Source organism: Mugil cephalus, chromosome 9, assembly GCF_022458985.1.
Source record: "Mugil cephalus isolate CIBA_MC_2020 chromosome 9, CIBA_Mcephalus_1.1, whole genome shotgun sequence".
Lineage (NCBI taxonomy): Eukaryota > Metazoa > Chordata > Actinopteri > Mugiliformes > Mugilidae > Mugil > Mugil cephalus.
In genome coordinates this window covers 11,291,171-11,312,228 of record NC_061778.1, presented here as the reverse complement: position 1 = coordinate 11,312,228, position 21,058 = coordinate 11,291,171, and the positions used below count along the sequence as shown (strand labels likewise).

General features: G+C 42.8%; 3 protein-coding genes across 4 annotated transcripts; 1 reads left to right on the top strand and 2 right to left on the bottom strand.

Annotated features, from left to right (window-relative positions):
* The first annotated feature begins 1,620 nt into the window (after positions 1-1,620).
* Positions 1,621-3,976, top strand: LOC125013083 (high affinity immunoglobulin gamma Fc receptor I-like). 2 transcript variants are annotated; one of them, XM_047593384.1, is made up of 6 exons: positions 1,621-1,746; positions 1,841-1,876; positions 1,978-2,271; positions 2,425-2,697; positions 3,080-3,355; positions 3,467-3,976. In XM_047593384.1, the coding sequence occupies exons 1-6, from the start codon at positions 1,677-1,679 to the stop codon at positions 3,799-3,801; spliced, it is 1,284 nt and encodes a 427-aa protein (XP_047449340.1). In that variant the 5' UTR covers positions 1,621-1,676; the 3' UTR covers positions 3,802-3,976. The 2 variants fall into 2 exon arrangements, with proteins under 2 accessions (XP_047449340.1, XP_047449341.1); XM_047593385.1 differs by having other exon boundaries at positions 1,623-1,746; positions 1,981-2,271.
* otol1b (otolin 1b) lies at positions 3,977-8,082 on the bottom strand. Its single transcript, XM_047593383.1, has 5 exons — positions 7,934-8,082; positions 7,024-7,445; positions 6,848-6,937; positions 6,194-6,265; positions 3,977-6,107 (listed from the first exon to the last, which is right to left on the bottom strand). The coding sequence occupies exons 2-5, from the start codon at positions 7,430-7,432 to the stop codon at positions 5,209-5,211; spliced, it is 1,470 nt and encodes a 489-aa protein (XP_047449339.1). The 5' UTR covers positions 7,433-7,445; positions 7,934-8,082; the 3' UTR covers positions 3,977-5,208.
* Positions 8,083-14,621: 6,539 nt separating this feature from the next.
* sptssb (serine palmitoyltransferase, small subunit B) lies at positions 14,622-21,040 on the bottom strand. The gene is made up of 3 exons (XM_047594698.1): positions 19,137-21,040; positions 18,474-18,851; positions 14,622-16,773 (listed from the first exon to the last, which is right to left on the bottom strand). Exons 2-3 carry the CDS (start codon positions 18,487-18,489, stop codon positions 16,523-16,525), a joined length of 267 nt encoding a protein of 88 aa, XP_047450654.1. The 5' UTR covers positions 18,490-18,851; positions 19,137-21,040; the 3' UTR covers positions 14,622-16,522.
* Between the last annotated feature and the right edge of the window lie 18 nt (positions 21,041-21,058).

Genomic DNA, 21,058 nt, shown 5'->3' with positions numbered 1-21,058 from the left:
GATCTCAATCCTAAAGTTGTACTTATATCACAATATATGCTACTGTATTATATCAATATTGATGTTATTTAATACAAAAACAGTTCAACTAACTATTATTAGTAGTAGTAGTTTATTGAATTGGGATGATGCACCTTAATCATCATTGATGCGTTAGTCATCAGTGTGAGTGTGCCCGACTTGACACAAATGCAAATTTTCCGCCGCAGTCCCAAGGCAGGTACACAACACAGACCGAGAAGACTTTAAAACTACAATCACACAATAGGCAATTACAAAACCAGACACAATAAAAACATTAATGGACCAAGAATCCCGAGAGTATGCATCAGATTAATAAAACTATCTAGGCTTTGTGAGCACATGTGAACCAGTGAATTTATTTTTTTTTGTGTGTCGCAATTTCGGATGTGTGGTGGCAACTTGTTCCAGGAATGTGTTCCTCTTACAGAGTAGCCAATTTTAGAGAATTTAGTTCTATGCCTTGGCACGTTACAGTCACCTCTAGTTAGAGCTCTCGTTCTTCGTCTTTTAATAACAAAAGTATAAAAAAAGAAAAGAATGGTCTGCATTTTGTTCTTCCTACTGTGTTGTTTTGACCACAAAGTTTAGGTTATCCCCTTCTTGATGATGTACTGGACACAGATGCCTTCAGGAACAGGAATGTGGTTTAGTTATGGTCGTCTTTTTGACATGTATTCTTAGCTGTGGAAAGTTAGTCAGTCATATGATAATCTCTGTGTTTGTGAACACTATAAGAGACGAATGTTTTCCAGTTGTACCTTTGATATTGTCTTTGCCACTTTGTGTGTTGAGGTGATGTAATAATCTCCTATTGTACAAAATACTCTTTACACTTTAACTCTTTCAGTTTTGTGTGATTATTTGTGCGTCCAGAGTGCCATCTTTTAGACAATTTTCACCAATTTTCATTAAGCATTTATTTACTCCAATTTCTACAGAGAAACATGCAGTTTGATCCATTACTCTTTGTTTCAGTTTAAATTTCAGATTTCTGAGGAAAGGCTGTTTTCCTTTTTTCCGGACACAGATTTCTTAGATAATACGAAGAAGTTACTCAAAGTGAGGCGGATACCTCCTCCTCCTCCTCCTTCCTCAGAAATGCCACCCGTGACAGGGTGACAAGGCCTTATCTGCTGATATCATACGTTTCTGTAACAGCAGTTCACCTTTCAGTTCCCCTTTTTTCCTCCTGGTTATCAAATGCCAGTGACTGAGATACACTGATTAGGCATAACATTATGACCACCTATAATATTGTGTAGACGTCCCTTGTGCCTCCCAAACAGTCCTGGGTCATCAGAGGATGGGCATGAGCCGTTGTATTGTCACAAGATGGTCAATGTTATTTACTTCACCTGTCAGTGGTTTTAATGTTGTGGCTGTTTTGGGGGATACCGGATTTCAGATGGGAATTAGATTAAAGAAAGTATCAATAATACAATAACATAAACTAATTTCATATAACAACAACAACAAAAAAAAAACATTTCATTTTATGAAAAATGAAAATATAATCATTTGTGGTTACCTAGTTATGGACAAATGTTAGAAATGCGGGGACGGGCAGTTTCGGAAAATGGGATGTCCTGTGTGATGTGTTCAACCTCAGGAAAGAAAACACACATTTTCACTTCCCTTTTTGTTGAAAATAAATGAATCCTCCCGAGTTTCTGTTTCTCACAATCAGGACGTTCACAATGGACACGGTCACTTCCCTCCTTGGTGAGTTTTCCTTCAATTCATTCAGAAAAAATATATGAAATTTCAAGTGCTTCATCATTAATAATCTGCAACAATTCGTCGTTTTCTATTTCAGTTATCTCAACGCTACTGCAGCTTGTAGCACCTGAAGGTATGCACTGAATATGTTTTACATATTTTCATATTTTCGCTTAACATCCATCATTCGCATTTATTAATCAAAACTTTGTGTCTCGGGGTATAATATCTCAGCAGCTCACTCTGAGACCGAACTCAAGCCTACTGTCGAGATTGTGACAGGGGCTTCAAGGATCTTCTCTGGGGAGACTGTGCGGCTGAGATGCGACATCCATGATGAGCACGGCTCTGTTTGGAATCACCAGTGGTTCAGGGAAAGCGAGATGCTGCCACAGACTGAGCGCGTATTGATTCTGTGGAACATCAAAATGAAGGATGGAGGGAATTATTACTGCAAAGGAGTGAGGAAGACAAAGGTGGGAGACAGATACACGCTGCAAAGTCTACCTGTGGAGATCAACGTGGATGGTGAGAACTCGTATATTTGTGCGGTTACAAACTGCATTAATGTCACGGTCCCTATTTGCTGTTAACACTGTGATAAATTGACGCTTCAGTGTCACTTCATTTGCCTTCTGGAGATCTGATCTCGAGCTAACCTTATCCCTGATCTTTGTCCAGGAGGGTGGGCCATCCTGCAAGCCCCAACTCATCCAAGCCTCGTTGGGGACACCTTGAGCTTGCTGTGTCGCCTCCGAGAGAAGTTCCCAATTCAGGAGACAATTTTGTACAAAGATGGCGTTGAAGTAATGAGACAGATCGGCCCCAATCTAAATTTGACCCTGAGCAACGTGAGCCTGGAGGACAAAGGGATGTATTCTTGCAGGGCTTCCTGGGACATACAGAGACGTACGGTCTCTGTAGTTTCTGTTGCCACATACGTGGAGGTCTTAGGTGAGTTTCTGTCAGCTTGTTTATGGTGGTGGTGCAAGAGAATAAGATAACATTTGGGGAAATACGTTTATTAACAACTACTGATTAACGCATTAGTTTAAATTGGAAAATTTTGCGGCCAGGGACTATATCCAGGGTGGGAGCATTGATTCGTTGGCTGCTGGAGTGTCACTGACTTCAGGGAGTTATTAAGAAGTTACAAACTGTATAATTGTAATACAAGTTATTGTTTGCTTGATTATTATGCTTTGCAAACATTCAGTGTTGGTGGGAGGATTTAGTGACACGGAGAAATGACACATTACATCATACAAAACAGGAAATACAGAATTTCATAAATGATTTTAAATTAAACTGAACTAATCTTGTGGCTCTTTCTCAGAGGTTCTCACGAAACCAGTTTTGGAGATTACTACTGACCCTAGGCTGAGGGAAATTAATAAAATGAAGCTCACCTGCCATGTCCAGTACAACGCCCGTGCTCCTGCCCCTCCAATAAGCTTCTATTTCTACAAGAATGGAATCCGACTGGGAACTGCAACCTCTGAGAACCATGACCTGGTCAGACTGTCTCCGGGGCAGTTCAGCTGCAGGGCCAAGGTGCTTGCGTCGGGCCTTTCAAAACTGAGCGAGCCAAAAATCTATGGGCAAACCACAGGTACTTCAAAAGTCGATGCTGCTAGTTAAACCCAAATTTCTGAATTGTTAAAAGTGTAAATTTGTGCTGCATTTGCACCTTCAGACATTGTCTTTGTCTGTTATGTAATAGGGGCACACATGGCACATCCACGGGGGCCTGTATTGTCATCCCCTCGTCTCCACCGGGCCTCCGCAATGCAACCAAGCATGACCCAACACATCACATTAAGTCTTGATTCTGTTCAGCATGCTGAGAAGCCTTCACAACCGGTGCAAGGCACACCTTCAGCCACAGTTCACACCATGACTGTAGCTACTCCGCCAGCATCAGACCACATCACCTCACACGAATCTACTCATACAGACACAGATTCAGATGATAATGATGAGTTCCAGGATGAGAGCGTCCAATTCCTAACTCCAGCAGCAGGCAAAGCAACCGAGGACAATAGTGATTTGCACTGATGAATTAAATATACATTATAATGATGTATTGTGATAACCCTGACTGACTTAAGCTTTCTGTTATCGATCATACTGGACAATAATTGTGTGACATTCATTTTTCATGCCGTCGTGTACCTAAAGGAATGCGTTGCCTTGTAATGCTATATTTTTAAATAAAGTTTGCCATAAATGATTCGCACTGTTGTTGGACTTTATTGTTCCTTTTTACTATTCTCTATTGTACAGCAATACTGACAGTTTACAGTAGTAACAAAGATATAATAAAAACAATGTATGTATATGCATCTTCGCCATTTCTTTCCCGATTCTTGACAGATTTACAATTAGGTAAACAATACAGCTATAGATCACAGAGACTCTCTCTTTATAATAACACACATCATTTCTACGTCTCATTCGTTGTATTTAGATACAGATAGCCCATAGGTCCTAATACGTGATAATGCAACTACAAAGGTAACAGTGGTGCAAGTATGAGAAAGAAAAATAAAAAGCAGCATACATGAAAGAGGAAGGTGTTTTTGAGCAAATAAAGTCAGGGTCGTGTTGGGTCACTGACTTAGGGAAGACCCAAAAGTATCAACAAATACCCTTTGGAGTCACTGTTTTAAAAGGTGAAGAATATTGTGACAACATGACCGAACTCCTGCGCACTGTTTCGCTTACTGTTGGTATTAATAATGCTTGACATCAGGTACACTATTTGAAAAATGAATCCATTATAATGCAGAGTCCTGCACTAAATCCATGTTCATGACTTTATTTACTTGAACATTAACCCTAAGCCTAATCTCAGCCCAGCAACAAAAATGGGTTTGTCAAAATAATAGGAAAACGATATGATTAAATAGTTCTACAAACTGCAGCCTTCAAAATGAAAGCACAGTTGAATGAACAGCTTTCAAACTAATACTGAATACCTTCATGAAGATTTAGTGCAGGACTGTTATTTTATTCAGTTGTATACCTAATGAACTGTCCAGTTACTGTGCGGTTATTATTATATTTAGCTAAATTCTCTTTCTCTTTTTTTCCTTATGTCCGGATTTTGTTTTAATACCTTCAGAAATATGTAGGTGACACCGTGTGTGTTCGTCAAGATGTTTCAACCTACTTTTTATGGATTGGACAGTTGACCTGGTCTACTTGAAGGAGGCAAAACATTGGCAAAAAATTATATCCCACAGTAACACCAGAGTGCGGGATTCTTTGTTTTTATTCAGACAGAAAATAAAAACAAAACAAAAAAACAAGAGGTTAGGTTAAGTGATAATACAAAATGTACAGGGAAGCTTTTGAGCAGCTCATGCTGTAAGTGTAGCACCACTGGTGTTTGGCCCCTTTCTTTGATGTGGTAAAGCTGAAAGAGTCCAATAGAATAAGAAATCGTCAGTTCAGATAACATCAGACCTTGTCCGAGTAAAGCAGAAACCCAGAGAAGATACTGTCATCCTCACTGCTGGCATACACCCCATTCCAGTCCCTGGCCGTCTCCATCCACACTTGATCACCCACCGCCAGGCGTAGCACCACCAGAGTGGATGCCTGGTCGATGTCTTGACCGTACAGAGAGTCCCGTGTCCTCACGCGCCGTGATCCGTTCACTACCAGTGTGGCCCGAAGTGGCTGATTACGCACCGTGATTTGGAAGGAGAAGACGTAAACCCCGGGGTGGACGCATGTAAAGCTGTTGGAGGTGACGTTGTAATGGTTCTCTTCGTTGTAGAAGATTTTGTCGAAGCGGATCGGGAAGCCAGAGGGAGGGAAGGACTTTCTTGGAGAGATACCTACACTGAAGGCAGAGCGTTTCTGTGGTATCCCTGATCCCTTAGCTCCTTTCATTCCACGGAAGCCCCGGTCACCTCTCATCCCAGGGTAACCTCTATCCCCTTTTGGCCCAGGCATCCCCCTCACTCCCTGTGATCCTTCAGACCCTCTTACCCCAGGTTCTCCTTGTGGTCCAGGGGGTCCTTGATCCCCTCGAAGACCCACAGGGCCCGGGGCACCGTGCTTACCATTAATTCCAGGAATTCCCATCGCTCCTGGGATACCAGGAGCCCCAGGTTCCCCTTGCTCACCTTTCGGCCCTCTCTCCCCAAATATGCCACACTCCCCTTTATCCCCCTTTTCTCCCTTAGGACCTTGTGCAAGTGCCAGTCCTGGCGGTCCAGCTGGTCCCTCCTTTCCTGGTTCTCCTTTCTCACCAGCAGCCCCATTCAGGCCAGGTTCTCCTTTCTCCCCACTTTCACCTTTGAAACCTTGCGACCCTATTTCACCCTTTTCACCTTTATTGCCAATGTCACCTGCAAGGTAAGGGAGACTGCGTAAGAAATGGAGAACTCTGGCAAAAACATGAAAGAATTCATCCATCGTCTAAACCATGTTGTACCTTTTTGTCCTGGTTTCCCTGGAATTCCTGGTGTCCCATTTGTCCCACTGTTCCCTCTGTCACCTTTATCTCCTGGGAAATTTACACAGTAGAGGATAATAATTATTTCTATTTTAACTACTGCTACTAGGTGAAGGAGAAAACTGTGTTTAAAGTCTCTAAGTCAATTCTAATGAGGCACAATTTGTATTCCTCAAATGCAGGAACAGCTGTGACCATGTTTGTGTTTATTTACTTTGGTGCCAATTTTTTAAATAGTAAGTTAACCACAGGCAAGATAATTACACTTCCCTCCGGTTGAAAGTCTCAATCCTTTAACACCTCTAACTGCACCCACATCATTGTTTGGTTCAAGTTCAAGCATAGGTCCACAATTGAAAGCTTCCACCAAAAAAGGATTAGCTGAGTGGTGTGGGTATTTGCCCATGGGTTTTATCCATGCTTCTACAGCTACTACAATGAACTCTGAACAAAAATTAGTGGGAAGTAGAAGTTGCAATCCAGCATTTCCTTGGTTCCTGCAGAGAGAAGTAGATCTGCTGTGTCAAGAAGTTTTGGGGGAGCACATTTCCCTCGGCTGTGACTATGTTGTGTAATATTATAATAAACTGTAATTCGCTACTTAAAATCTGTATGAAGTCCTATTATATGCACCTTTATCTCCTTTTAACCCCATAGGACCACTCACACCAGGTGGTCCCGGTAAACCAGCTGCTCCTTCGGGGCCTCTATCACCCGGTGGCCCTAGTTGAGAAGAAAAAAAAGAGAGAGAGTGATGTTAAAAATGAGGGAAATGAAACCATATAAATCTGTGCTCTCACAGTGAGTACCTGCCAAGCCTCTGTCTCCCTTTGGGCCCCTGGGTCCCATCTCAGGTGGACAGCACTCACAGAAATTGAAGTAACATTCGTTATAATCCAGAGTGTAGTTCTCAGGGCCGGCACCGGGGGGCTCTGTATTCTCACTATAGTGCTGAGGAATGACATGACCTGGGTTTGTGGTCTTCCTTGCAGTGGGCAGAGGATGCGGCTGCGGCTGCGCAGGATTAGGCGTCACCACTACCTTCAGAGTCTTGGGCACGCTGGTGGTGACGGGGCTGTGCACAGTGATGTGAGGGACGGGCTTCTTGGTGTACAGGTATTTTGGTTTCTGTGTAGTCTTGGCTTCAGCGCAGGATGCCACGGTGAGTGTAAGCACAACTACAGCCACAAGAGTCGACTGACAGGAGATAATCCTCATGGTTGACTGGAATCTGGGAACACATCGAGACTCAGCTCTTCTGTCTGTCTTCTCTAATTAAATGTGCAATTTAACTCAGCTTTAAAAACGACGTGTTAGAAAAATAGCACATGTTGATCAGCAGTTCAAATGTTGCAAATCACTCACATGGGAAAAAGATGTGATGACAGCTCTGCTCACATTTCCAAGCATATATCTCTTCTACTTTTTATTATTTTCTTCTTTCTGTTTAGTCTTTTCTATGTTGACAGATGCAGTTCGTAGCTACATTTTCTTGCCAGTAACTCTGCAGTCTGCCGTTCGACTAAAGCTGATTTCGTAAGTCCCACCATCCCCCGTCTCTATTTATCATCTCCAACTAGACTGACTTGCATTTTCTAGGTTCAATATATCAAGTTTTGTCATCTACAACAAACACATAAACTATTGGTCTCCCATTACTTTTAATGGTGACACGCAGCCATTTGAGAATATGAATTCAGCAAAGTTCATAAAACTCACCCAGTTATGCATAGGTAGTATGATCATTTATCCTTTCTAGCGGCGTCTTGGAGGCAGCACCAGGAGCTCCAGGTCTCTCTGATATCACTGTCAGGCTTGGGTGAAAGAACATCCCCACCAATGAGGGTATTTGCTGGAAGCACAGGGGGAGGTCTGAAATCCCACTATGGCGGGCTGGAGCTGACCCAAGGAGAACCACTGTGCTGTGGCCCATTCTCTGTACCCCCGTTGTGTAGAAAGGTGCTTTTGTGACACGGGATACAGCGCCCGCCAGGAGCACTCCCTCACTGCGAGCTAGGCAAGGAGCAAAGGCCGTGGGGGCAATGGGTCACCTGATATGGGAGGCATTCCTCCAACATCCAAGCTACTGCCCAGCCTCTTATGGCGGGACAAAGCCAAGCAAAGAGGAGTGTGTGACTGAGGTCAGCGACTTTTTTATGCACAGTGTTGGACAACAGTACACGGGTGGAAACCTTTTTCATTTTAGGTCTTTTCCTTTTTAAATCCCCTACAGAATCTTCCAAGTTCACCTGTAGGTAACAATATCTGTGACAGTTAATTAAAAAGACTCGGATGCTAGATCTGCAAAACCGGCGTACAGCACAGGGAGCTCAGCATTTACAATCTACCGGTGCTTGGTGGACATCCAGAGGAAAGCTTTAGCCTAAAGAGCCCCGATAATCACTCAACAGCTGCTGAACCTGAGCTGTTTGTCGGAGGAACCAGGCTATCTCCTTAAAATCGGTGGAACTGCAACGCTTGCCTGATCACTGTGACCGACTTTTAGCACGCGAGCCCTCGAGGCTGCTGGCGGCGACATTTGCTCACGTTGATTCATACTGTGTGGCCGGACAATGATTCATTCTTACTGTGTAACAAGATAGCATCAGGTTTTTTTGTAAAAAGAAAAGAAAAAAAAAAGATTTTCTGGTAGCCTCCTAGTCGAAACTCTCGACTTGCCATTGACAATGAATGCTTGAGCAGTGGACATGCCTCAGTTGCCAAGGACCAGATCTATGACTGGCTATGAGTGAGCAGGATGGAGGGAAATGAAATTTGGGGATCAGAGGTTGGGTTGGACGGATGAGGAGGGCGCTAATAAAAGGAATGAGATTGTGCTTATTTAAGCCATTCCTGTTGTATTTCCACCTACATCTATCTTTATCTCCTCCCCTACATTTACATGCTCCTACCCCTCCTTCGTTCCCAGCAGCTCGGGTAAAGCGCTGACTTGCCCCTCCATGACAGACAAACAGATGGAGAGTTAAGATATGCAGATGACTCCTGCGAGAGATAGCGGGGTTCCTCTGCGGTGCCTGACCCCAACAACATCGTCTCTCAGCTCCATTCAGACCACACACAACAGCGGCGGTCAGTTTACCGAGCCCAGCTGGTCACAGAGGGACCCAGGCGCTGCTCGCCGTTCATTCAACGCTGGCACCGGCCCTGCCCTCAACCTCCATCCCTACACACTATGGAGCGAGGGATAAGGAAGAGTTAACTTACTCAGCCAGTGCAGCCGAGCAGAGAGAGAGGCTCAAAGATGACTTGGATGGATGGAGGTGTATTGCCTTACTTTAACCCCATTCATGTAAAGGAGCTGCTGTGAATGTGTATAGAGTGAGTTGGAAAGGGTGAGAGTGAGACAGTAACGTAGAGACTTTACCAACAAAGGAACCAGCCACTCTTGTATGGTTATTTCCCCGCCCCGGCTTTATTCACTGGTACAAACGAGGCCAACAGTTTTTATGTTCTTTGCTGAATCTTATCAAAGAAAATCGAGACCCTGCAGAATTAGCAGCTAATGAGTTTGGCAAGTGATCCGCTGGCAGTGAAGACAGAGAGTACGAACACACTATCCTCCGCCACACTTTCTGCTGACGGCAGGGCCCGGGCTCACAATGCACTTAACGTCCGTGGTGGAAAAACAGCGGCCTTTTCCATATGTTCTATATGAGCATACTTGAATATTTGAATTTAACTAAATTTTCAGTGACAAAAGCTTTTAAGCTTACATCGATCAAGCATAACATTATGACCACTGACAGCCAAAACATTGACCAACTTGTTATAATCCAATGTTCTGCTGGGGAACTTACGTAGACATGTACCACCCATCTAGACCAGACCAGGCACACCCACCCCATGGCGATGACACGGCCTTACACAGACACCCAAAAACGGTTTAGGAACAACTCAAAAACAAATTTTCTAGATCCCAAACTGATCAAGTATCTGTGGAATGCACTGGAACAAGCCTGATTCTGCTTCCAGGACACCACATGACACGGGACACCCTCATCCATTCTCTGATGAGTCAGAATTGTTTTGGAGTCGCATGATTAGGAAGATGGTCATAATGTCATGCCTGATTTCATCCAACAGCCAGCCCTTGGTTTGGTTTGATGAGCTAAGTGTTTAGACTAGAAACAAGTGGAAGCTGACCACGAGTCTCTACATGTTGCCTAACAGTGATGACAACATTAGAAGAAGTGCATACTCTAGGCCTAAAAGAAATATCTACACATAACTCTCAGTTTCATTTTGTTTCATGCAGACAGAGCACATCCACTCTTTATGTTAAACTATGTTAGGATAAGCTAGGCTAACAGGCTGCTTGGTTGTAACATTATATCTGAGAGGGGTGGCACCAAATATGTCATTCACATGTGACAGCCAAAACATTGACCAACTTGTTATAATCCAATGTTCTGCTGGGGAACTTACGTAGACATGTACCACCCATCTAGACCAGACCAGGCACACCCACCCCATGGCGATGACACGGCCTTACACAGACACCCAAAAACGGTTTAGGAACAACTCAAAAACAAATTTTCTAGATCCCAAACTGATCCATCCATTCTCTGATGAGTCAGAATTGTTTTGGAGTCGCATGATTAGGAAGATGGTCATAATGTCATGCCTGATTTCATCCAACATTCATTTTTCATCCAACATTCATTTTGTTTCATGCAGACAGAGCACATCCACTCTTTATGTTAAACTATGTTAGGATAAGCTAGGCTAACAGGCTGCTTGGTTGTAACATTATATCTGAGAGGGGTGGCACCAAATATGTCATTCACATGTGACATGAAATCAAATAGGCGTGTTTCCACGTCCGTCCATGTCCGTGGAGAAGCGTGATGCACGTCAAAAGTGATGGTGGTCTTTGTGTTCCGGCCGTCTGCAGTCGTCTCATCAAACTCCCACAAGTTGATTTGTAAACTCACCTTTCAGCCAGAGAGGGCAGTAAAACTCTACACTTTAGATTTGTGTTTCATTGTTGTCTTTACACAAAGTCAAACATTCAGTCATTTTGACCAGAAAGAAACATGGGACTTATTTCTTGTTTCTTTAGTAAATGCACGAAAAGGCGACTGACTGCTGGACAACTGGTTCTGGGAACTTCTCCTTTCTTCCCCTCATATGATTTCCTCCAGCTTCACAAAAGCAACACACACCAGCTACACCACTCACCTTCAGTACTAAGCTGATTATTTTGCGCTGCACTCCCCCTGGTGATTGGGCTTAGCTCACCTAACACACTCCACGACCCTGCAAAGATCGCACAGGTTCAGTATCCACCGGATAAAAGAGACTGTAAGACTCTGCCTTCCCCACTGTGTGCTTCAGAATTCTTGGTTCCCTGTCAAACATTCCTTCACAGCAGCTCGCACACATTGATGGCTTTCCCTGTGATCCTTGGATGTGGAGCGACGCAGTCTGAAACACACCATCAGAACCAGATAGCTATGGTTTGTGCAAAGCTACTTTCTGTGCCAGGTGACGATTTCACCCTCACATCTTCACCACATGGAGGAAACAGTTACTTCTCCATTTGACCACTTGGTGGCAATCTTTTTTCTTCTTGACAGTTGCAGGCCTTAAAATATTTATATTTTTGAGATATCTTATTAGACACAGACAGAGGTTTGTGCATAAACTTCACAATTTATAATCCGAGATGGCGGTAATAATATTGCACTGACTGTGTAATGAGGAGAAGAGTCTCTTCAACAGCTCTTCCTGTGGCCCAATCATATATTCATTTGTATCAAAAGTAAACTGACCAGGGTTGGCCTCCAGCTTTGGAGAAAGCGTGTGATAAAAACTGGAATCGAGTTTTTATCACTTCAGCCACTCCCAGGTTCATATTGACTGATTCATAGCTCCGATATAGTGGGAGCTGGGAGCGGAGCCAAGAGGTGAATTCCTCCTCCATCTTCAATCAATAACGAATGGCGATAATTGCACCCTCTTACTAAATGCCACGGCACAAAGGTTATCTAATTGCACAGAGGTCAGTCAAAGGAAAAATAAATAAATAAATAAATCACTTGTCAACTGTCAGTTTATCCTCACACCACAATAACGTGACTCCGGACCTGAATGTGGATGTGGTTGTGCTCCCAAATTATGTAACTACTATTCTATTGTGTGATCTAATCAGCGCTTATTGTTTGCTCAGTGCCTGAGTTAAAACTCAGTTGTTTAAAACCTTTGTTGGTGGGAAATCTCAAGCGCTCTGGATTTAATTTTAAAGTTAAAAGATCTGATTAAATATCCCGAGAAAAACAACTTGATTTTCATTTTTCAAATCACGCCTGAGTCACCCCAAGGAAACGAAACTGCAAAAAGCTCCAGTTTAGCGAAGCCCTCAGCTGAACCAGTGTACAACAACTGTGACACACAGAAACACAGACACACTCACGCCCGACAGTGCAAACAGCGTTCCCTTGAAACAAACCTTCTGATTGGCACTATAAAGCATTAAAATAGCAACTTGTTTTTGTTTGATAGAACAGATGTTTACGCAAGTGAGTCAAAATGTAAATTTCGTAAAGTCGTGTTTCACAGTGACGTCGCAGAGTTCAGATTTATTAGTCATAGTATTTGTTCATATAAATGTTATCGGCCCAAACTGTGGCGGGCAGTCACCGTAAAAATCACTCATTTGGTTCTGCATGCGAGGTGTTTATTTTAGGTGTGTCCATATCGCCAACTGTAGTTTTAAAATGTTGCCCAGCACAATTTACACACTACCCAGTCCGTGTGTTTAAGGTATCGTCTGGAAAACCGAAACCTACTTTCCACACACAATAACAGACAACTGTCTTTTAAGTTTAAAATATAGTTTACCTGGTAATAAATGATGAAATAGGAGAATGGCGTCTATTTGGGAATAAATGGCTGTTTTTGGGTTTTTTTTCTTCTGTGTCATTCTGTTTATACATACGTTTTATGTGTTTTAATTCATTGCCTGACTGGCGATGGCATTTCAAATGAGTTCATAAGTCTCAGAGTAGGTTGCAGGGTAGTTAAAAAAAAAAAATCTCAGTTTTGTCTGTGACCAGAGGAAACATCCAGCAATTTAATCCAAAGGTCAACACTGTGTGCGTGCGTGTGTGTCTATTGTTGTCCCTGTTCGTCACAAATTGTGGTTAAAAAACAGTAGTCTTGTGTTATTTCCATTCATTGCAATGGCACACACCTGTGTGATGGTACAGCTGAAATAGCAGCAACTGCAGGAGGAGGAACCTCAGCCATGTGTGTGTGTGTGTCAGAGAGAGGGACTTGAGCCAGCGCGGAAGGTGTTATCGAATGTTGGCGACGATATTAATATTTGAACACTTTCTGGGGTTTCCTTGTAAACTGAACCCTGGCTGCGTTGGTAGACCGGTGTGTTTTTTTCTTGGTGTCATGTACCTACGCATCAGATCCGTCAGATCCGTCAGACAGTTGCTAGGGACACCCCCCCCCCCCCCCCCCCCCCCCAACGCCCCTCCTCTCGGTTTGATTTGGGTGAAACAGTCACAAGCTTCATGTACACACAGGAGAAACAATACACTGCCCTCCTCTGTGCGTTAAGAGTACATTTGACCCTTAAGCGAGCTCTGTTTACACCATGTCATCATGGAGATAACCTCTGACCTCTCCCTTCGTGGGAAGCAAATTAACATGTGTAGTGTAAACAGAAGATGTATATATATATACGTCTTCAATAATCCTGTAACTTGCACTAGGAGAAAAACCTAGCTTTTCTGTGTGAGAGGGGAAACAATACAAGAAAGAGTCAATTTGAAGGCCTTCTGCGGTATTTCAGGATGAGCCTGGGTGCGTGGGTTGACAACGGAGGGTGTCGCAGCCACTGCGTTCCAACATCCTTGAGAAAAACAAGGTGGAGGTGTTCGGTTACAACACACTGCCAACTTCCCACTGCTGCAGCTTCACTTATAACCAAAACAATTTCCTGATCCCTCGTCCACCGCGTGAGCTGAACATGTCGCACAGATGAGCAGACGAATCAGTCAGTTCCACAAGCACTGGGTCGAAATCCTCTGTTCCAGCAAACAGGATGATGGACACAGAAGACACAGGCCACAGACCGTTTGTGCGAGGATACTGCGACAAGGAAAGTAAAGCCTGCGGGTATTCATTCCTGCGCTGTTTAGGGAAAACTGGTTTGGTGGCTCTGCCTCTTATTGTGTGAATTCGCTTCATGTGGTGCAGTCTGTTGGGTAGGAAATGTGCTACCCATAACCTTTTGTTGTGCTTGTTGTTCCATTTCAAAGTCTCTGCTCAGTCGAAAGGCACAACATGTGAACATTTATCCGGAACGTTTCGCAGACAGATACATGAACATTTCTACTGAAAACAAAAACAAACTCAGATGAGACGGTTGTCCAAATTTACCAGATGCCTTTATTTTCTGATTATTGCAATGTTGTGTTGCTTTCATGTATAAATAAAGCATCCATTTGGTGAACAGTGAAAAAAAAAACAGAAAAAAAAACCCTCTCAGGACTCTTTATTCTCAGGGCTGTAAATACTTGGAACAACTGCAAATGTTTATCAAAAGTGAAAATGAAATGACCCAACCTGGGAACAATATAAAAGCACTTTAAGGCAGAGAAACAAAGTAAAGCACAAATCACGTGTTATTTATGGCCGCAAGAGAACACAGATATAAATAATCAAAAAAACACATTTTTTTGGTAATTGACATTGTAACCAGCCAAGCATTACCAGTGTATATAAATATATAAGTTCATATAAATAAAGAGATCATGTTTAAACTGTTACCAGCGAGCCCTTGACCCAAAGCATGAATTAAAAAGATATTAAGCTTAAATCTGAACACAATGATACGGATACAGATCTCTCTAGTTCTGCGGGTCAACTATAGTTATGGAAGACAGCATTTTATGTCAGTCTTTGCGTTCCATTTGGGCCAACATTTCTTTTACATTTTAGCACATAACAAAAAATGCTTTTGACTTCAGGCATTGGTAAGTGAATCTACAACACAGAAAAGGCCAAGCCTGAACCTCAAAGGCGTGTTGTATCAATATTTGCTCATGCTGAATGCTGAATACACCTTCCTGACATACCACCGGTAATGAAGCACTGGAGATAAAAAGAGGGCTCGGCACATGTCTATGCCATTATTTTGTTTTATTACTCACTTCACTCACTTCAGTCAATCTGTAATTGTAGGGCTGGGACTAAACCGTGTAACAGAGTACGGACTGTGGCATCTTTTTTTTTTTCTTTTCTTTTTTTCTCCGAGTCGTTGCATAGCTTCGGCTTTCTGTCAACTCTCTCTTTCGAGATCAAGTAACACGTAAAATGTGCCATTTAGCTTTCCAGTCGGGATTCCAGTGCATTAACTTGGAAACTAAATAAAGGCGACAGTGGTTCTGATACAAAACCATAGCCTGTTAATTTAAGTGCATGTTGAAAATGTTGAGCTATTTAATAATAAGAGAGCAATTCACAATCGGTGATAAACAAGCATGTGCTAAAAAGGGACACCAGTTTCACAGATCAGGTTGAGTTCAGTTGGCTCAGAGAGATTCCTGAGCTTGTGCAAACTGTGGTTCTGCAGGGAGCTTTTCCATAGCTGTACTTACTATCACTCCCTCTTCCACTTATTTACTACTCCCGTGATTCAGTCTGCACGTTTAGAACATTTTTTCTTTTTTTTTTTTTTTACTCACCGCAGTCTTCAGCAGTGTTATGTATCTCAGCTTTGGCATTGGCTTCTTTGATTATCCCCACTTCCTTTTCAATCTGTCTCTACAAGCTCCACTTACACATTAAATCATTGGAAGTGCCCCTTTAAAGACTGTATCTCAAAACTCATGAGAAGGAAAAAGAGTTCAGTAGTATTCTGTAGCGAGATAAGCATGCAAATCTACCAACCATGTATGACCCTATCATGCAAATCCCCGAGGTGGAATGCATTCACACAGGACACACGTTGAGACGAAAATAAAAACAAATAGGACAAACAACAGTTCACGAGACATTTCACAGGGACGGTGTGAAAGCAGTCGTGTGTCTAATACCATGGGGTAAGGCCAGAGGGTTTGGGATGTAAAGAAGATAGTAAGGCTCTGATTTCCAGATTGTTCCATTAAGATCTTCGTGGTTTCAGTCTCGATTAACTGGCTGCTGTGGTTAAGGATGAACGTGGCGCAAAGTGGGGCTCAAGCTGCACCGGGGTAGCAAAGGACCAGTCGTCATCTCTCTCCTCCTCCTCCTCCTTCTCCTCCTCCTCCTCTATGTACTTCCCTCCTTTTAGTTCATGAGTGTCATGGTGCTCTCCGGCTGGCCCCCAAAAATCCCAAAGAAAAACTCCAGCGCCAGGCGCACGTGGATGGGTATGAAGACGTAAGAGGTGTAGATCACCATGCCGATGGCGGAGAAGAGGACGGAGTTAAAGATGGACTTTTCCCACGGCTCCAGGACATAGATGCCGGTAATGAGCAGGTACTGGAAGTAGAGCCAGGCCAGGTACTCTCTCAAGTTTTTGATGTTCATCCTGCAGTCTGGGTGGAGGAGAAATGGAGGTGGAGTGTTGAAAGTACTCAAGCACTAAGAATAAAAGGTGGTGTGAGGGAGATGTGAAAATACCCCTAATAGTCCTGAACTCCTTTACTTTAGCACACAAAGTGTCAAAGTATGAAACATTCATGCAAATAGTTATTTTATGATACCGTTGCATGATCTAGTGTGAACTACGATACAAGTTCAAGTTCAACACATAATGAAGTATGAGCACACAACGGCTGCACTTCTAAAAATAGTAGTACAGTTAAAGTATAGTGCTTGAACAAATAGTTGCACTCTGTCACAATTTCCTTAAATTAACCTTGAAGAAATAAAATGAATAAACACTGTGAACAACTGGTATCCAATGCACAATAAAGGAGTGTTCAAAATATTTTAGTAACACCCATTATTACATAATAGCAAATGTTTTATAGCTTTTAACAATGAAAAAAGACATGGTTTGCACCGTGTTTATCAATAATCTGGGGACATTTGTTGAACTCCAACAGAAAATAGTCCTCATGGATGTTTTTTTCAGTTACATGAAGGTGTCAGGGGGAACTGGGAGCACTCTTCTAGCCCCGACCGAAAACCACTGATTGCTGGATTACTGGCAATCGAGCAAGCTCAGTATAGCTCTTATATTTCCTTGTGCAGGCAGAAAAACACCAATTATATTAAACCAACGAGTTCCACGCAACATAAAACCAGTCCTCAGTGATTTTCTTTGTTTTAATTATTCCCACAACTGCCACACAAGGGACACTTACCAATGAGTTTATGCTGTGTCAGGAGGGTAAGGAGCCACATTTATCTACCCCTATAGAAGTTATAGCGTACATGGGAACTTACAGGAAAAAACAACAACAACACGGACTTGTTTTGAAAGGTTTGCTTAAACGGAATAAGGGAATCCGGCATTAGGCAAATGACATCGTTTGTTTTCCAGCTATGAAAATAGGCTGTTGTTCATTTGAAGTAATGTAGCCGCATTACCTTAATAGTCTACACAGGTAAGGGGCGGGGCTAACAGGTGCGCTGCAAGTGCAGGTGTATTCATCATTTTTCTTTTTCCTTTTTTTCCCCCCAATTTGGGAAAATAGGAAAAACAATGCGCAGAGGATAGTTTCTAGAGGATTTACTCAATTGAAGTCCATTAGAAATAGTACAATTGTTGCAGGTGCATTGAAGTGACCATAAGTAGAGCGCATTTCGGTAGATTTCTGTGAAAAATAGCATCACTTAATCACAAATTGATAAATGTTAAACACCCCACTTAATACGTTTGTGCCACAAAACTGTAAACACTATTTACTATAAGTTAACACTCTTGTACAAATTGTGTAAATTAGTATATGGCATTAACGACAAAGTGTATTCACTGTTACACGTTTAATAGGAAACTCGATATTAGAGGGGATGTTGCCTATCAGCTCAGGAGCTATTACTGAACAATGTGTTGTATGTAGCCGAATCCATGTGTCGACTCACCTCGGCAGCCGATGCAAGATCCACTCGATTATCTACTAATGAGACTATGACGGGACGAGCGACAGCCCGCGTCGCGCTGCTGCTCCGCTGCTTTGTGTAAACGAAAAGCTGCCTCACCAGCTCGCCACTGGCCTATATGCATGTGCTGCACATACAGACTGTGTGGATGACACCACACCCACCACTCGTTACACTCACGACTCACCTGGCTCACAGAACATGCAGGTGGAGTGAACGAGGGCTAAAGCGCAAAGGCCGGGGTGCGTTTACGCATCTGAAAGAAAGAGAGAGAGGAAAAAAACAAAAAGGTCCTCGAATCCGAAGGCACGGGAGGGACCCGATGTGTTTCTTAGTTGCAGCTCTGTTTCAGCCACGTGAAGCGGTCCGTTGCTTCGTGCAAAATCTTTAAACTTTTTTTTCAGTCCGTGTCGCATCCTTCGCGCATCTGTCCCACCATGCTGCAGCCAAACAGTGCGCCGCAGTACCACGTCTGACGTAGACCGCAGCAGGAAGACGGGCAGAGACTGCACAGCCATTACACTGGCATGCACTCATACCGCAGCCTCGGGATGCTGTAGTCAACCTGGGTTATAATAAGAAACCAAGATGTTAACGAAAATCATACTCTAATATTAATATTCGTCTAGTCTTTACAGCCTGGAGCTCACATGTAATTCAACATCCCATCCTTTGCAATAAAGCAGAAATACCACCAGCCTGTAACACCTAACTCCACTATAATGATTAGAATATGTCGAATGCTGCACTATTCTCATATAAGTGCAGCATTTAGCATTTGGGAAATGTCATAAGCAGATTTAAAAATAAATAAATAAAATAAAAAAATCACGACACCAAACTCTCAGACCGTTTAACTTGATGGATTTCCACATTCTGAAGCAGGGCAGCCAAGAGAAATCTCCCACAACCCAAGCGCCCCTGGGAAAGTAATTGAAGTAAAAGCAAATGTGTCTTTATGTTTGGGGGAAATCGGAGTGGTGTTTTGAAATCTTATCTCGCAACTGTGAGGTCTGCTGACCCGTTCAATTCTGACGCTGCATTATTGATGTGTAAACACGGGCTGTGCCGCCGTGGCGCACCGTTTACGCATGGTCACACGTTTTGTTAGTGTCATAAGGATGTGGTTTGAAATGCCAGGCACACTGTGTGAACACGTGTTCACACTGAACAAATCTTTGCAATCTTTTTTTTTAAGGAAATAATTATGTTGTCTTAACGTGAACTCTGACGACCTGCTCTGCCTCAAGTACTCAGGAAATCATTATTCAAACCAGACAATCAGCCGACTGAGCCTTTAAGCTCACAGTCAAATGCATAACACATTTGTCTTCTGACACTTGGAAAGTGAGTCTGTAAGGGTACGTGTAAAGGTGGCTGGAAGTATACGATTTTGGGTCACAAAAGCTCAGATTGTGCACAAGCGAAGATGTGTGTGCGAGACAAAATCAGGCCAACACACACACACACAGAGGGGATTCACTTCATTCACTTTCCCAAGTAGATCTGATTACCGTTGACAACCAGCTCAGGTTTGAGAAAAACGAGACTGGCTCTCCTCCGCCCTCCTCAAGTTAAAACGTGAGACATGTCACACACAGACTAATACACCCTGCGATACACACATTCCTCTGGTGTCTTGAGTTACATAAAGGCTGCTGTCGGTAGGGAGGTCGGAAACGCAACAAACCCACTTAAAGTTAAGGTTCTGGTTCAAATCATTAGTAATCACAAAAGATGTTTCATATTAAATAAAATGAGTTGTTTGATCTGGATTCAAAAGGGGTTGTACACATTGACCTCCTCAATATACAGCAATCAGGCATAACATTATGACCACTAACAGGAGAAGTGAATAACATTGACCATCTTATGACAATACAATGTGCTGCTGGAAAACTTTTGGAACTGGCATTCATGTGGATGTTATTTAGACATGTACCACCGACCTAGACACTACTTGATAGCAGCAGTCATCCCCAGCAGGATACAGTCTGACACAGACACACAAAAAAAAAGGCTGTTTAGCAACAACTTGAACTTGAACCTGGCCTCCAAATTCATTCGATCACAAATTAATCAAGTATCTGGGGGATGATCCACAGAGGCCGCTCCCCTCAACCCACAGGATCCAGAGTGTCCCCACTAACAACACTGTGTTGCCAGACACCACAAATGTTTTGGAGGCACAGGGGAGACCTAAAGTATTAGGAATGTTATGCCTGATCCACAATTAACAGATCAGTTCAGTTTCATTAGGATTTTGTTTTTTAAACCCTCTCCTGAGAATTACCCCCGAAATATTAAATGTTCAGTGATAAATTAAGTGCCAAGATTAAAAAAATAAACTGCAATCCAGAATATGGCTATGAAATCTGATTAAATTAATATGTTCATTAACAAAAACTAATAACGTATTCAGAAGACCTTTTGTCTTTTGTCTGGCTCTTTTGTGAGGTATCTTGTAGTTTGAAGACTGTCTCTGGTGGTACAAATGTATCATTGACGTATAAACAGTGAGAGGTTAGAGTTGGGAAGCGTCAGGCTAAGTCGCAGACCGACATTATTGCAACTTAAGACCAAGTTATTTGTCTCTCCAGCTTTAGACACCATCGGGAGCACGCTTTCTCTAGTTGAACAGGTCTATGTATTTGAATATCCAAATTCCATATCCAAATGATCCAATAACAGATATGGCTCAGCTTACGGCAAGTGTGGGGATTTGACTGAACTACTCTGCACCTCTGTCTGGCTCAAAGCCCCCTCTGGTGG